General features: G+C 51.3%; 4 protein-coding genes across 4 annotated transcripts; 3 read left to right on the top strand and 1 right to left on the bottom strand.

Annotated features, from left to right (window-relative positions):
- Window positions 1–773: 773 nt before the first annotated feature.
- ATEG_03486 (uncharacterized protein) lies at window positions 774–1,825 on the bottom strand (the record flags this gene model as incomplete). The annotated part of the gene is made up of 2 exons (XM_001212664.1): window positions 774–796; window positions 841–1,825. The coding sequence occupies 2 exons, from the start codon at window positions 1,823–1,825 to the stop codon at window positions 774–776; spliced, it is 1,008 nt and encodes a 335-aa protein (XP_001212664.1).
- A 701-nt stretch (window positions 1,826–2,526) lies between these two features.
- ATEG_03485 (uncharacterized protein) lies at window positions 2,527–5,600 on the top strand (the record flags this gene model as incomplete). Its single annotated transcript, XM_001212663.1, has 6 exons — window positions 2,527–2,585; window positions 2,637–3,163; window positions 3,396–3,756; window positions 3,809–4,420; window positions 4,471–5,143; window positions 5,232–5,600. The coding sequence occupies 6 exons, from the start codon at window positions 2,527–2,529 to the stop codon at window positions 5,598–5,600; spliced, it is 2,601 nt and encodes an 866-aa protein (XP_001212663.1).
- A 3,002-nt stretch (window positions 5,601–8,602) lies between these two features.
- Window positions 8,603–10,068, top strand: ATEG_03484 (putative amino acid transporter; the record flags this gene model as incomplete). Its single annotated transcript, XM_001212662.1, has 2 exons — window positions 8,603–9,955; window positions 10,009–10,068. 2 exons carry the CDS (start codon window positions 8,603–8,605, stop codon window positions 10,066–10,068), a joined length of 1,413 nt encoding a protein of 470 aa, XP_001212662.1.
- A 665-nt stretch (window positions 10,069–10,733) lies between these two features.
- Window positions 10,734–12,533, top strand: ATEG_03483 (IscS subfamily cysteine desulfurase; the record flags this gene model as incomplete). The annotated part of the gene is made up of 2 exons (XM_001212661.1): window positions 10,734–11,849; window positions 12,111–12,533. 2 exons carry the CDS (start codon window positions 10,734–10,736, stop codon window positions 12,531–12,533), a joined length of 1,539 nt encoding a protein of 512 aa, XP_001212661.1.
- Between the last annotated feature and the right edge of the window lie 539 nt (window positions 12,534–13,072).

Raw genomic sequence — 13,072 nt, 5'->3', positions numbered from 1 at the left:
GCCGTGGCTGAGCTATGACATAAGACTTGGGTGAGTGTGGCTGAGCACATAACCATGGATCGGCTGAAAGGGGGAGTTGTTTACTCCGTACGGGGTAGAGAGGGTGATTTGAACAATCTGATAGATCTTCATGAGTAACTAGACCTTGACAGACCGTCTTCACTGAGATTGAATGGCAGAATATGAGTCTCATACGCGTAGGGCAGAATCAGCTGTGGCGCCGACTCTCGGACAATGACGACCGAGTTGCCCCATTCGGGTCTAGCGTGCGCCTCGTTAGGCATCCGAATATCCCCAGTAGTACGGAGTACTAGTCCGAATTCTCCTCTGTAGGTGAGATTCCCTCCCTTTCGGTTTCCTTCTGCTGTCCTCCTATCGGTTACCTAGTAGTTATGCCTAGGTCGGCTGACTTTCACTCCGGGATACCCATGACGTCGGCATTTTTTTGTTTATACAACTTTCTTTGTTCATCTCAGCATCACGTGGATACAACAGTGCAGCCATATGTTGCATTAATTAGTGAGGATAAAATAGAGTAAAATAGAATGAGAGTTAGATGTATCTTATTTTATTGGAATTTTCATAATCAGAGGATACTAGTTCATTTGCAATTTGGAGGTTTACCCATATGATGCTGAACTATATATATAGTGCTAAAGCAACTTCCACCAAGTGTATGTAACTGAAAGAGGACCGTAGCCACCAAACTAGGCATACTAGGCAGCAGAGCACTCACCATCTTATGCCCAACAGTAACCCTCCAATATTCTCGCCTAGCTGGTCAAACCAGGCCAATCTACAGAGATCAGTATCATCTCGAGACAACAGCAGAGAACTCACCAAAAACCGTTCTCTCCAACGCCCTCTCTTCCACAACCACCTCGTCTCCCACTCGAATCTTCCCCTCGATACACTTCGGGTCCAAGAACGAATATCGCCCAAACACAGGACTATACTTCACGCCTGGATCGACGCGCCGATCACTCATCAGCGTCTTCAACACATTCCCAGACCCACTGTTCATCTTCCCCGTGGTGAAGTCGATGTTCAGACTCTGACAGCGAAGGCAGTTCGCCGTTAGACGCAGTCGCGTACGTGCAGGACCAATCGTCAGTGTAGACCAGAAATCTTCCTCAAAAGCAGTCTCAGCCCCAGAAACCACAATGTTCGGCCGGAACTTGGTGAGATCCATTTCTACTCCGTCCGGTAGACGTCCTGAAACGTTCGCCACTGACGTTTCGGAGATGACGAGGTACGGTGCACAGTCCGCAAAGGTGATCTGATCCTGCTTCTCATCGCGGAAGAAGTAATAACATGCCAGCCCTAGACTGGCGAGAATAACTGCCGGGATGCGAAGAGTCTCAGACGGCATTCCGCCATTTATGATTCTCTCGAGCAAAGGCATCCCGTTGGCGAGGCAGATCCCCACAAGAAACACCAAACCTCCGACGCCCTGTATGTAAAGAGGACTGTTCCATGATTGCGCTCGCTTCTGTTTGCTTGGCGGAAACCGGCCCAGAACCTCTCTCGAATGTGATCCGAGATAGGCGAGAACCACAGGGTATCCAAAACACCCGCTGAACCAGTCGTTGTACCGCACTCCCATGTCGTATCCGGCTGTCGGGCTTTTGTGCAAATCGATATCCAGTCGTCGGAGCTGGAGGTCATTGACGTCCGGATCTAGGGGGATCTCAATCCGTCTGGATGCATTCTTTGCTTCTTCCCCGTCCGATGAGGGAGGATTGTACGTGACAACCACCGTCCCCGCATCCGCATCGATGTCGGTTTGAAATAACGCCATCTCAGGAAAGTGCGCAATCTGCATGTTTTTCAGTGTCGGAGCCGCATCTCCCTCTCTGCCTCTCTCGACTTTGAGCAGCATGAAAAGGCGATCATACGGTAAGCCCCGTGGAGTGAGCGTCCCCTCCGTGATGCGAGTCGGTCGTAGGGACTTGATCGGGTAGACGTACAGCTGCGGACGGTGGCTTAGCTGCGTTCCAGTTCTTGTGCATATACACTCTTCCTGACATACCTGGCTGATCTTCATAGTCGAGGTTACTTGCCGTTTGACCGTGGGTTTACTCATTCAGTAGCACAAGACGTCTCGGGAGGATATCCATGCAGACTACATGCTACATGCATCTTGGCAAAGAAAGGTGGGGTATCCATTCCGTGTTAGAGTACTTCAAAGCTGGATCATTGCAAGGTCGAGCAGATAACTTAAGACAGACCCATTAGTTATCTAGAATAAAACATTAACACAACCAAACGGACACTCACCGCTACATTAAGACAGACTTTATAGCTCACATTGATATCCCAATATTAGTTACCCAAGGCGCTTAGAAAATTGAACCAGCCAATCAGCAATCATTCTGACATGACATTCTTGCGACTAGCAACGGGCGTGAAGGCTGTGAGGCTGTCAGCAGGGCGCACTCGACTACCCAACAGACTGTTCAAATTGAGGCCAATGGCTTTACCTCCCTTCGAGAGAGTCTATTCATTTCTCCCTTGGTGAGAAAAATGTCCCAACTGTCCATAGTTGGTCTGGGAGGGGCCGGCCTCCCACAGAGACTAGACAGGTACTATTCCTTTAGACTGATGCAGCACAGGTTACAAGGTGCTAACTATAGGACTCATAGTGACAATCTCTGGAAAGCGGCTCTCAACTCTCTATCAGAAGACGATCGGTCGAGGATCAATTTCCATTCCCCAAACCTGCAGGTGCTCTCCGAGCTCCACGAGCTGACCACGAAAGAGATCCAACGCGCAGAACAAGGACGGCACAGTTTCAAACGGAGGAACGGACAGAGGGTCATTGTAAAGGACTTGTTTGCGAAAGTCGCAAAGTGGATCGACCATTTCAAGCAGGTCGTGGATGTTGCAGTCCAATACGACCCAGGCCATGCAGCCCTACCATGGGCGGGTGTGAGATTCCTTTTGGAGATAGCAATCAGCGACTCCAAGTCAAGAGAACTTATCCTGGAACATGCGACGTCGCTGGCAGAGATTATCTGCCGTTATGCTGTCTTCGAAGATCTGCTCCTGAGATCACCTTCTGCGGCAGTTTCAGAGATGAAGAGAGCACTGCTTACGCTATACACAAGAATCCTGATTTACCTTGCAAAGGCAAAGGCGTACTTCCACGACAATAGTCTTCGTGAGTCCTTCATACCGATTCGGGTGGGGGATGTTCCAGCTAACATTAGTATGTGGATGGCAGAGCGATCAATTAAGAACACAATCTTAATCAATCCTGATTTTGACTCTCACTACAAAGCCATTGAGTCAGCCCAGGTCACAGTTGACCAGTGTATCGCCGTAGCGAATGTGCAAGGAAAGCACAGACAACAAACTAATGGAGAATGAGCCTATGTTCTAACCCCATACAGGCCAGATTGAAAGACACGCAGACCTGCAGAAAATGTTTGCCGATATCGAACGTCCACTTGCCAGGTCGGCAAATATACTAGGGGACATCAAGGATGAGCTTGATGGTATACACCGGTACCTCTGTTCTGAATCCTTGCGTCCGCTAATGTGCTTGACGTTAGCTTCGAACCGTACCAAAATCTTGCAGTGGATCTCGACCGAGCCTTATGAGAAGCACCATAAACAGGCATACGCGGATGTACTCCAAGGTACTGGTCAGTGGCTTTTGACCAATCCAGTCTATCTGAAATGGAAGAAGGAAAGTGCGTCTTCTATTCTATGGCTTCATGGAATTCCGGGATCGGGAAAGACGAAACTGGTGTAAGTCAGAAGCCGAACCGCAGTTCCAATCACTCACAGCTAACGTAAACAGATCCACTGTCATTGAGGATGCAGTCGCAGGTCACCAACAAGGACTCTGTCCAGAACCAGTGTACTTCTACTGTTCCCGAAATCCGGCAGAGCCAGGACGCTCCAGGCCCCGTGACATCGTTGCAAGCCTTCTTCGACAACTTGCCCGTATAAACTGCAAAGGTCCGCTCCTAGACCCAGTGACAAGAGCATACCGGGACGAAGAGGAACAAGGATTTTCACAAGGCTTGTGGGAACTCGACATGTGTTGTGATCTGATTATGGACCTTCTTCCTTGCCATCAGATGGTAACGATCGTCATCGATGCGGTGGACGAATGTGATCCCTTACTGCGCGATGACCTTCTGGCAACCCTGGAGGATATTCTCCAGAGTTCGCCTACCCTCGTCAAGATTTTCGTATCTAGCCGAGATGACCAAGGTATTGTCTGTCATCTTGAAGGGTATCCGAACCTTGAGCTGTCTTCTGAGAGGAACTCAGACGACATCAACAACTTTCTCATATTCGAGACCGACAGATTGATACAGAGACGCAAGTTGTTGAGACATACATCAGATCGAGATGGGCTTCGATCCCTCATTATTGAGAGGCTCAGGGAGGGAGCACAGGGAATGTGAGTCTTAATTCACATAATTCAAGCATACAATTGATCATGGTTTTCAGGTTTCGCTGGGTTGCTCTACAGTTGCAAGCATTGTGTGATTTGAAAACAGACCAAGCAATACGCGAACGGATAGGCAAGCTCCCACCAAGGCTCGAGGATCTCTATCAAGAATTGTTGTTCAAGATTGAAAATTCTCCTGCTCAGGCTGACCGACAATATGCCCGCAACACATTCAGCTGGCTTCTCTCAGCCCGAATGCCTCTGAAAACCGATGAATTTCTCGTTGCTATTTCAAAAAGCATAGGGCTAGGACCAGGTACATTGACCAAGAAGCACGTGCTGGATCTGTGCTGCAATCTGGTCATTTTCGACCCAACGCTTGAGACGTTCAGATTTGCACATCTCTCAGTCCGAGAATACCTGGAAATGAGGACAGAATATACCACAGAAAAAACGAACGCCCTGATCGCGGAAACGTGCCTGCTGTGCTTGATTGGTAGCACCGATACACAGGACACATGGGCGTTCTTAAGGCCGTGGAACTTCACCACGTCAGACCTTGAGGCATTCAAGCAACTCTACACCTATGCGGCTTTGTTTTGGACTTTCCACCGCCCGAAAGAAGGAGAAACCAGACCAAACGAAAACCTTGAGAAGCTGTTGTCCTACTTTCAGTCGGATGAACCCAAAGATAAGTCTCCATTATCGCGCTACATGTGCGAGTTACCAGAGGTTTGCAAACAACTTGGTTATACTGAAATCGAACTGGGCGGATCTATCAGTATCTATCACCCACCGGACTACAAAGTCACTGACAAAGTCACTGTCCGTTACGAACTGGACGATGGAGGCTGTTTCTATTGTTTCTCTCACGGACGCGACGACGAAATCCCTCTGTGTTACGAACTGGATGATGGAAGCTGTTTCTATTGTTTCTCTCACGGACGCGACGACGAAATCCCTCTGTGTTACGAACTGGATGATGGAAGCTGTTTCTATTGTTTCTCTCACGGACGCGACGACGAAATCCCTCTGTGTTACAAACTGGACGATGGAGGTTGTTTCTGCCACGAACTGGACGAGTTACGGAGGAAATATCATGAGCAACAATTGTTGCTTGCTCGTTCCATCTTGCAGCACTTTTCTTAAGGCTACGACCTTGATAAACTGGCAGATTTTAATAATATAAGGAATAGGTGTGGCCGCACCTGTTTTCAAGTAGCTTGTGACCATGGGAGTTTGCCCGCATAGAAAACTTGAGGGACACAAATAGTTGTTGGTCAAGTGAGAGCTTATTGTCCATACGATTGTCGTCTTTAGTTCAGTCGTTGTGACACCTATTGGAATGCGACTCGATCAGTTTGAAGGCCAGAGAGTTCACTCTCGAGCGTGCAGCAGAAGATTCTAGATACGGACGGGAGTTGATGAAACTCCTACTCGATCGCGCAGGACAGCCGTTGCCGGTTACTGAAAGGGCTATCAGTCGCGCAAATATCAGATCAAGTAGCTGGCAAGGGGATTCTCATTTTTTTAAATAGCCCATCTCGATGGCCACTTCCAGCAATTCGTGACCAAAAGTGTCGCAAAGCATGCTGGTCTTCAGGACAAGGAAGAGATCATGAAATCTATCTTAAGCCAAAGATTTGTTGAAGTAGGCAGCGGAGATTGGGGTCGATAAAATGTCAATTCTCCTCGGGTTGACCAAAGCGGTGGACATCTCGGAAGATGTAGTGGTATCTAGAACCATGCCCAAAGTTTGGACATGGCAAGCAGATTTTCCAACTGCTGTTGGGCCAAAAGGTTGCCCAGGTTCAGGCAACTGACAGGGTTTTGAGAGCAACAGTAAACAATACGCCCCATGGTTTAGATATCATCATTCTCTTCATGGACCAGGAGATCAAAATCCGCATCACAGAAGACATTGTTCAATATGCGGTGGATGAGGACATAGCAATTGATGCTATGCTATCCTACCTACTGAACCAACATGGCAGTCGAATATCCGTCATTATGTGCACCAAGAATACTGGTCGATTGCTGCCCTGCGCAACGCCTGTCGAGCCCGCGATTCAGATACTGTGCGGAGACTCATGGAGGAAGGGACTAATCCCGACCATCCTGATCACTTGGGACGGACACCACTCTTTTCGGCCGTCAAAAGGGGAAGTATGATGATTGTGGACATGCTCATACAAAGTGGATTGGTGGATGTCAATAGACAGGACACGGATGGAAGATCGCCTATTTTCTTTGCTGTCATGGCTGAGAATCGGGAAATCATTCGCAGCCTGTTGCAGGCTCAGGCAATCATGGAAGTGTCAAACAAATGGGGCCATACACCGGAATCTCTTGCAAGGAAGAGAGGCTTCTATGGCATGTTTCGTTATCCTACAACAAGGTATGCATGATTTGCTGCAGTGATAGGACATATGAAATATATGTGAAGCCATCATTGCATCGCAGGAGGCCCACCGGATTGTTCCACAACCTTCTACTTGCGTGACCTGTTTTCACTGTTTATGGAAATGTGATCGACTGCGGACTGGGGCTTTATCTTATGTTGACGACTTCTATTAAGATAAGAGATTGCGTAGTGTGGGTACAGAGTATATGTAGTAGAAATATCGAGAGATACGCAAAGATTGCAACAGTTGATCGTCGTGGGTAAGGTGTCGCATGAGATGTTTCCACTGTGAGATAATGGGAGAGTAATCTGTCAGACTGGTGGGTCTTGGAGGTGTTTCCACTGGGGTTATTCAGCTATAGAGAGGATTGTTAAGCTTATAAATAGCGTTTGTCAGCCCCTTAGATCATTGGTGGATATATAGGGTATGTTCAGCCCGTTCAGGTCCCCAAAGAGGTGGATATCGAGTGGATAGGATGGAGGGCTCTTATACTGCGTCGACCGGTATTGGTTGTGGCAATGGGGAACAAATCGAGGGAATCCCGAAAGGGAAAGGCGCATCGGGGCCGGTGAAACTTGCTCCTTGCGGCGGACCAATCACATTGAGTGTACTTATCAGGATGCGCTGACATAATTACCTTTTCTTTTCTTTTCGCTTCTCCCTCTCTCTCTCTCTCCTGCAGCAACCCCAACCCAGTTAACTTTCCGATCTCTCTCCAACATCATTTTACGAACGAACCTTGTCGATCGTCTGACAAGAAGTTCTGGGCGCAAATAAATCCCGCATATCTACCGACTGCTGATGACTGCAGGATGCAACCGGATCAGCACCAGGCCAATATTCCCTATGCGGAGAGTCTCCGTGGGTCCCGAATTTCCCCGACATTCCGCCACACGGACGGAGGCTTCGTGTTCGCATTATGATAAAGTTTTACTAAACTCGGCGCGCTCTATCTCTTGGCCGCCGGTGCGCCCGGCCTCCCCTTTGGTGCGCCCAATGTTCAAGATAAGGCTAAGGCTGCCGACGTTCCCGTGGCGTACCCCCTAGCGTCCTCGGGTGCCCTTCTGGAAGCCGTGCCGAAGGAAAAACAAGCATCGAGCCAGCGAACGGAGCCGCATCCTTTTCTCGACGTGGACGATGACCTCCAAGACTCATCGGAAAAGCGTTCGCAGGCCAGTGCTAACCCCGCATGACAATCCTCGCACAGTCTGGGGATTAGAAAGGGCGGGGTGGCCGGCATTTGGCTCCAACTGTCTCCATGCCTCCAAAATGCCCCCATCGGTTACCTAATGTAAACTGTTGAGCGCTGCCCAGAGTGGACTCCGGGCGGTGGGCTCACCGAGAGTGCAGCCGTCGCAGGGAAGCCGATGGAGCCGCCTATGCCGCATACGGCCTGTCCGTCTCGGTCTCTGGCCGTCTGGTTGGCAGAGCCAGCCCTGGCGGCGAGCTTGATCCCCACGTGTGCGGCAAGTTCATGTAACTCAACCGCCTCGCCATTAGTCACAAAAATGTTGGCTGACGGGGTCATGGCCCCAATCAGGGAACCCGCAAAGCGCGAGATCGATATGGCCGTGTCCACGGTGGCGGAGGCTAGCGGGTCCGTACATTAGTCGTGACCGCTGAGTGCAGAAAATTATAACTACAACCGGGTCTGTCGTAGTATTCTGGAAAAGTCCTCTACTACCCTACCTTTTCTCCCCTCCAACCACCTCATCTCTCGCTCCCTCTCCTGCTTAAACCCCTTCTTCCACCTATTTTCGGGGTTCCTACACACCATCCCCTCAAGATGGGCTACCGGACAGAACCCATTGATGAATATGACGCCGACAAAGTTGTTGGGGGTGAGAAGGGCGAAGTCATCGCCGACCTTCCCCAGTACGATGGGGATATGGTCGGTGAGATCAGTGACCGGGAACGGGTGATCGAGCGAGGTGAACACAAGTACAATCGTCTGGGATGGAAACGCTTGACCATCGTGTTGATTGTCGAGGCCATTGCACTGGGAAGTCTGTCCATTCCGTCGACCTTTGCCACGCTCGGAATGGTGCCTGGTGTGATTTGCTGTGTCGGTATCGGTTTCATCGCCATCTACACCAGTTACGTGGTCGGTCAGGTGAAACTGAAATTCCCTCATGTCGGCAACTACCCCGACGCTGGACGTCTGATTGGAGGTCGTTGGGGATATGAGATTGTCAGCATCATGCTGGCCTTGCAGCTGGTCCTCCTCACCGCCTCTCACTGTCTCACGGGTACGATCGCCTTTATCAACATCACTCAGAGCAATGTGTGCTCGATTGTCTTCGCGGTCGTGTCCGCCGTCCTCCTGCTGCTGGTCGCTATCCCCCCTAGCTTCTCCGAGATGGCCATCCTGGGTTACATCGATTTTGGCTCCATTGTCGCTGCCATTGGTATCACCATCATCGCCACTGGCATCACGCACAATGAGTCTCCCGGCCTCGAACATGTTCCGTGGTCGGCCTGGCCGAAGGAGGGCACCACCTTTACCGACGCCTTCATCGCCCTGACCAACATCATCTTCGCCTACAGTTTCGCCATGTGCCAATTCTCCTTCATGGACGAGATGCACACGCCCAAGGACTACGTGAAGTCGATCTGGGCCTTGGGTCTGACTGAAATCTTCATCTACACTGTGACTGGTGCTCTGATCTACCGCTTCGTCGGCCAGGATGTCCAGAGCCCGGCCTTGCTCTCTGCTGGCCACACGGTGAGCCGTGTCGCCTTTGGTGTGGCTCTGCCCGTCATCTTCATCAGTGGTTCCATCAACACGGTCGTACTGGGTCGCCTCATCCTCAGTCGGTTCTGGCAGAACTCCCCCGTCCGCTATGTCAACACCAAGCGCGGATGGATCATCTGGCTGGCCATTATCTCTGTCATCACCTGGCTCGCCTTTGTCATTGGCGAAGTCATTCCCTTCTTCAACGACCTGCTGTCGATCTCTTCTTCTCTCTTCATCTCCGGCTTCACCTTCTACTTCCCTGCGATCTTCTGGTTCGTGCTGATTCGTGAGGGTCCGTGGACGAGCCCTAAGAACCTGGCTCTCACCCTTCTCAACGGTCTCACCCTTATTATCGGTCTGGTGGTTCTGGTTGCCGGTACCTATGCCAGTGTCCAGGATATTGTAAGTTCTCTTGCATCTTGTCCGTTCATACCTGAACTAACGGTTCATTACAGATCAACAACTACGCGACGGGCAGTGTGAGAGGCGTTTTCACTTGCGCCGCTCCGGAGTAAGCAAGCTTATAACGGATACCCACGAAGGCGCAATGGTTTGGGACCCTGATCAGGGGAGCTCCGCAGCTAGACCAGAACACGTTGATCGTGTTGCTGTATTAGAAATGGGAGGGATCGTCTGGGCCTTGAATAGGACCAGTCGAGGAGGTCAATGGCGGCTACTCTGTCACTGTCCTTCACCATGATGGATGCAAAGTCGCATCCTATTGGTATCCTCTCGGAGCTCTTGGCCTTATTATTTCTTGGCCTTATTATTTAGCAATGTATATAGACTTGTACAGACATTAGTATTATATGGCATCTTTCTGACTTATGATCAATTGTCGCGCATATTGAAGCGGGAAGGCATCCTCAGGGTGTATCCGCGGCGATCGCTGTTCTACCCCAGAGTCACTCCGTATGATCTTTTTACTAATCATGGACGGTACTACCCCAGCATGCAATCCATTCCAACGATGACAAGCGATCAATAATTCTATATTCTCAAGAAAAAGATGTCAAGCGATTACATAACCGATCGGAGTATCTGATAAATCCGATCGGGGATAGCGGGCTCGGCAATGATATAACCGGATCCAAACTTTTCTCCCAACTTCTTCGCTCCGTGTCATCCTCATCAACTGTCCATCCTCAATACGTGGTACAGTTGTATATTCATCTTCATCATGTCTAGCATGGCTCCCGCTGCCTTGAGACAGGCATCTCGGGCCTACGCCCGTCGTCTCTCCACGACGCAGCATGGCCCCCTTTCCGCCGCCCTTCCTAGACGGATGCTCGCCACTCCGTCGCGCCGGTCGTACGTCTCCGAGACCAAGGCTGGAAATGCTCAGGTTTCGGTCGATACCGCCATCAAGGAGGAGCAGAAGAACTTTATGAAGCAGACCGGCCTGCAGCCGGGCAAGGTGGAGCTCCCGGGGTCCTCCGTGTCGGGCGACGCCTTGCTGAGTCCCTCCGCGGGCATCCTGAAGCAGGCGACCGTGATGGACCAAGGAACCCGCCCCATCTATCTCGACATGCAAGCGACGACCCCGACCGATCCTCGCGTTCTCGACGCCATGCTCCCCTATCTCACCGGCATCTACGGCAACCCGCACTCGCGGACACACGCTTACGGCTGGGAGTCGGAGAAGGCCGTCGAGCAGGCGCGCGAGCACATTGCGAAGCTCATTGGGGCCGACCCCAAGGAGATCATCTTTACCAGCGGCGCGACCGAGAGCAACAACATGAGCATCAAGGGCGTCGCGCGCTTCTTCGGTCGCTCCGGCAAGAAGAAGCACATCATCACCACGCAGACCGAGCACAAGTGTGTCCTGGACAGCTGCCGGCATCTGCAGGACGAGGGCTTCGAGGTGACGTACCTCCCCGTGCAGAGCAACGGTCTGATCCGGATGGAGGATCTGGAGCAGGCGATCCGCCCCGACACCGCGCTCGTGAGTATCATGGCCGTCAACAACGAGATCGGCGTGATCCAGCCCATGGAGGAGATCGGCAAGCTCTGTCGGTCGAAGAAGGTCTTCTTCCACACCGACGGCGCCCAGGCGGTGGGTAAGATCCCGCTGGACGTCAACAAGCTGAACATCGACTTGATGTCGATCTCCAGCCACAAGATCTATGGCCCGAAGGGTGTTGGCGCGTGCTACGTGCGCCGTCGCCCTCGTGTCCGTCTGGAGCCCATCATCTCTGGCGGTGGTCAGGAGCGTGGTCTGCGCAGTGGTACGCTCGCGCCTCACCTGGCTGTTGGCTTTGGTGAGGCTTGTCGCATCGCCGCGCAAGAAATGGAGGTACGTTAGGATCTTTTGATTTTGAGATTGTTGTGTTTTGTGTCTTTTATTTCTGTGACATCACTTGGTTCCCGGCGATGATTATACGCTATAAGTCGAGCATGACTATCCGAGGTGACCGTGGAGGTAGCTTCCATGCCTTGGCGTGGTCCACGGTCCATTGACGTCCGCAGCAGGGGTAATGAGTCGGCGTTTTTGATTGTTCATGTGCTCTGTTCTGTTGGATATGGTTCTTAACGACAGTGCTAACAAGCTCACTAGTACGACACCAAGCATGTGCAGCGCCTGTCGAAGCGTCTGACGGATGCGCTTCTGTCGATGGAGCATACGACGCTGAACGGCGATCCTGAGCACCACTACCCCGGATGTGTCAATGTGTCGTTTGCCTACATTGAAGGCGAGTCCCTGTTGATGGCGCTGAAGGACATTGCGCTGTCGTCGGGTAGCGCGTGTACGTCGGCGTCCCTGGAGCCCAGCTACGTGCTGCGGGCGCTGGGCAGCAGCGACGAGAGTGCGCACAGCAGTATCCGGTTTGGTATTGGACGGTTCACGACGGATAGCGAGATTGAGTATGTGCTGAAGGCGGTGCAAGACCGGGTGCACTTCCTGCGCGAGCTGAGCCCGCTGTGGGAGTTGGTGCAGGAGGGAATTGATCTGAACACGATCGAGTGGAGTCAGCATTAGTTTAAGTGTCTGAGATGTTTGATTATTGGTATGGACGGCGTTTAGTGTCTGTATGATTGTACTTGGGATGATACCGCTGTACAGAATGCCTTGGTACCTAGGTATGGCAGAATATGAATAAATCATTAGCATAATATCTCACTACTACGTGCATAATATACTACGTGCATAATACCTAAGTGCATAATTATACAGTCATCGACGACGGAATAAGATGGCTCACCGCAGACCGCAACGGGGTGGCGTGGGTGTCAGCGAAAAGACCCGGGGCTGCTAAGCGAGCCCGATTTCGCACTCAGTGGGGGCGAAAAGCGGCAGACCGGGTGATTCTCTAGCACCCACGCTAGTGCACGTGATCTGGACACCCATTGCGCTTCCACCCAGTCTCCCTGCCGGCGCTGTATCCCCAGCATGCGCCATGCCATCCGGTTCTCGATCTATATCTCCCCAGATCGCGGAGATCGTGGCATTCTGGTCCGGATCTCGTCCAGAATGTCCTTCTAGACGTCCCTTCCATGGATGATTCCCTCCCTCCATGC

Source organism: Aspergillus terreus, genomic scaffold (assembly GCF_000149615.1).
Source record: "Aspergillus terreus NIH2624 scaffold_4 genomic scaffold, whole genome shotgun sequence".
Classification (NCBI taxonomy): Eukaryota; Fungi; Ascomycota; class Eurotiomycetes; order Eurotiales; family Aspergillaceae; genus Aspergillus; species Aspergillus terreus.
This window is presented reverse-complemented; position numbering and strand designations above follow the sequence as displayed.